The sequence below is a fragment of the Suricata suricatta genome, chromosome 9, assembly GCF_006229205.1.
Source record: "Suricata suricatta isolate VVHF042 chromosome 9, meerkat_22Aug2017_6uvM2_HiC, whole genome shotgun sequence".
NCBI classification, from domain to species: domain Eukaryota; kingdom Metazoa; phylum Chordata; class Mammalia; order Carnivora; family Herpestidae; genus Suricata; species Suricata suricatta.
The window spans coordinates 103,606,243-103,609,394 of record NC_043708.1 but is presented as its reverse complement, the minus strand read 5'-3'; the positions used below and the strand labels follow the sequence as shown (position 1 = coordinate 103,609,394).

The window sequence follows — 3,152 nt, the reverse complement described above, 5'->3', positions numbered from 1 at the left end:
TGGGGGTCCACTTCTATGTGGATTCTTTTCAGTAAATATGGCACAGCACTGTAAATGTATTTTTTTCTTTATGGTTTTTTTTTGTTTATTTATTTATTTTGAGAAAGAGAAAAAGCAGAAGCAAGGGAGAAAGCAGAAGCAAGGGAGAGCCAGAGGGGGCGGGGGGGGGGGGGGGGAAGAGTGAGACAGAATCCCAAGCAGGCTCCATGCCATCAGCCCCAACACGGGGCTTGAACTCACAAACCATGAGAGCATGACCTGAGCCAAAACCAAGAGCCGGAGGCTTATCACCCAGTCACCTCGTCCTTACAGTTTTCTTAATGTTTCCTTTTCTTTACCTTACTTTATTGCAAGAATACAGTATACAATATATTAAACATATGTTAACTGGCTGTTTATGTTATCGGTAAGGATTCTGGTCCACAGTAGGCTATTAGTTAAGTTTTGAGGGATCAAAAGATACACATACATGGATTCTGGCCTGTGTAGGGTTCCATGGCCCTAATCCCCATGTAGTTCAAGAGTCAACCGTACTTCTTTTTGTGCTCTGTAAGGCCCGGAACAATGAGCTCCAAATGTGCTTACCAAGTGGGAAAACCAGGATGTTATCCTATCGGCCTATTTCACAACTCTTCATCCTTTGTTTTCACATTTAGTATATTTAGAGACATAGTAAAGCAGTGGAAAACCAATAGTTTTTCATCAAGTTAATGACTTTTGAAATGTTCAGGAGAAAAGGCATTTAAATTCCAATTCTTTGCTTTTGAATGTCCCAGGAATTGGTTTTTAAAACAACTCTTAGTATTAAAAATATTTTCGAAAACATAAGTTGAAAAGGCTCAGCAGAGTGCCTGTGATCCGAATGATAGCAACAAATTGATTTTAGTAGCAGAAATTGAAATACGAACCTGGAGCAGCGTTCAAAGCTGGATGTGTATAAACATCTATATCTGGGTGTCTGAACAAAATCAACTTCGAGCTCATTTAAAAATATTCTATCTGAAAAATCTGTAGTCCGGTTAATGCGCATTTTTTTGAACACAGCATATAATGACAACTCATCATGTTCATAAATAAACACACATCATCTTTTACCACCAACATCTGAAGAAGCCACAACATTTAAAAAAGAATAAACACACAGTTTCTGCTTCCCAAATAATGAGGGGTGTTAAGAGGTTGGATGTGTAATTCTAATATGGTGTTTCTATGCAGTCTTCACGTTGAAATCATAAATCGTTTCCAATGTTAAATGAAACGAAACCATTTTTTAGGTATTTGTTTAAAAGGTGAACAACTGTTTTTCATTTTGGTACAAGGCAAACATTTTGGACTGATTTCAATCAGAGATCCCAAATTTAGCAAATATAATTAGTGTAGTTGGTAGTTTTACTAGTAATATAAAAATAAACCAAATTACTTCTGGTTTCTTTAAGTAAATCACTACAAGTACAATTTGTATCACAATAGTGTTTAAAATTTAAAAATAAAGTACTCTTTCCCCTTCCCCCAAAGTGTAGGCTTCTGAAACAATGTGTTGAAAAAATAAATGCAAACCAAAAGCCAAGAATCTTAAATACCCATATGCTGGGGACACTGCAGTTTATTGATCTACAGTCAGATCTCTTGGCTAGGTGTTGAAGCAGAAATATAAAATAATGTTACCGCATTCCTCACCAGCAAAGAGAATACCAAATTAGTTCAAAAAGTCCCTTCTGACAAAATAATGAATTCCTCCCCATCCCCTCCGACAAGGGACCTTTTCTAAAGGGGAAAAGAAAAATACGCCATATAAAAATAAATAAATAATGCAAAACGGATACCTCCGGCCCCTTTGGTGCTGCACAGTTTGACAAGCTGTTTGCATGAAAATAATTCCCTTCAACTCAGGAAACTCAAGGATCTCGAGGTAATCTTGAACAACTTTCCAATCTGGGATCATGTAATGAGTCACATCACTAGACAAGAGTTTCCCATCTAAAAACATAATTCAAAATGTAAGCAATTAGACAACATTTGCATTTCAAGGTCAAGGTGCTCCAGTAGGCAAAATAACTTCCAGTCTTAACGACACCCTAAAGTTTTTGAAGGACATGACGAATCTACTTTGGTAGAGGCCCCAAGATCATGTAAATTCAGCATCTTCATTTTTCTGAAGCTGTGATAAGGCTTAGGGTGGTGTATGGTGTTGCCAGTGGTGCAGAAGATAATAAATTTTTAAAAAACAAGCAAATCCTCAGCACAACCTATTTATTTCTGTTAACTCACGGGCACCCACTCACATTCAAATGGGGTCCTCCCAAATATACAAGTTAACCGCTTGTTTATGCCTGACAATTTCAAGCAGGTTCTGAATCAAGCTTTTGAATATGCTCGGAAGTCTCCAGGGGCCAGGAAGCTGGAATCTACTGGAAAAGACGCTCAGTGCCAGCAAGGGCAGTGGTTAGGCTTTCCACCCAGCCCGCAGGTCAGGGAGCTGGTTCGCCAAGCTGCGCTGAAATGTTCACCTTAACCATAAACTGAGGATTCCAAAAACTCTCTGGGAAGGAGCCTGACGCCCCGCTCCCACCGGAGGGAAGAGAACCAGTAATCTTCCTCGTTAAATCGGCCACTCGTGCAGCTGAGAAAACAAGTGGGGGAAGGTCTAGCGCACAGGAGCTCCAAATCCAGCTTCCCCGTGACCTTCCTGTACAACGAGGGCCCAGACAATTCGCAAACCCTTAGTGCAGAGGACTCTCCACCGGCTAAAAGTCTGAGGCATCTGGGCTGCCAGGTCAGAACATTTGTGGGGAGTAAAAAGTGTCAAATAAGCAGGAGTTCCGGGAGCCCGCGCCGCGGACCCCGCAGCTCAGCACCCTCGCCCCGTTTCAGGTCTCGCGATCCTTGGGAGGCAAAAGAGACCGGTTCCTGCGCCCACGGGCCCCTCCGAAAGCCCCAATCGCCGGCCGCCGGCCTCTGGGCCTGTAAGTGGAGAGCCCCAGAAGCAGCGCGCCGCGGCCGTCAAGGCAGCTCGGGGCTCGCCGGCCTCTCGCTTCCCACCCGCAGCCCCGCCACCCGCCGGGCCCGAGGTGCTGCTGCCCCGGGGGGCGGAGACCCGGAGGCCTCGGCGGCCTCACGCTCCGCCTCCTGCAGCGGCCCGGCGCCTCCCGGCG

The 3,152-nt window shown here is 43.9% G+C and overlaps 1 protein-coding gene across 3 annotated transcripts in view; it reads right to left on the bottom strand.

Moving 5' to 3' along the window:
- Nucleotides 1-1,977, bottom strand: part of DIS3L (DIS3 like exosome 3'-5' exoribonuclease) — a 36,796-nt gene extending 34,819 nt beyond the window's left edge. For 2 of the 3 annotated variants that reach the window (XM_029951412.1, XM_029951414.1), the window contains exon 1: nucleotides 1,824-1,977. In XM_029951412.1, coding sequence (XP_029807272.1) covers nucleotides 1,824-1,942 — 119 coding nt within the window. In that variant the 5' untranslated portion in view covers nucleotides 1,943-1,977. The remainder of the gene's footprint in view (nucleotides 1-1,823) is intronic. The other variant, XM_029951413.1, reaches the window with a different exon arrangement.
- Between the last annotated feature and the right edge of the window lie 1,175 nt (nucleotides 1,978-3,152).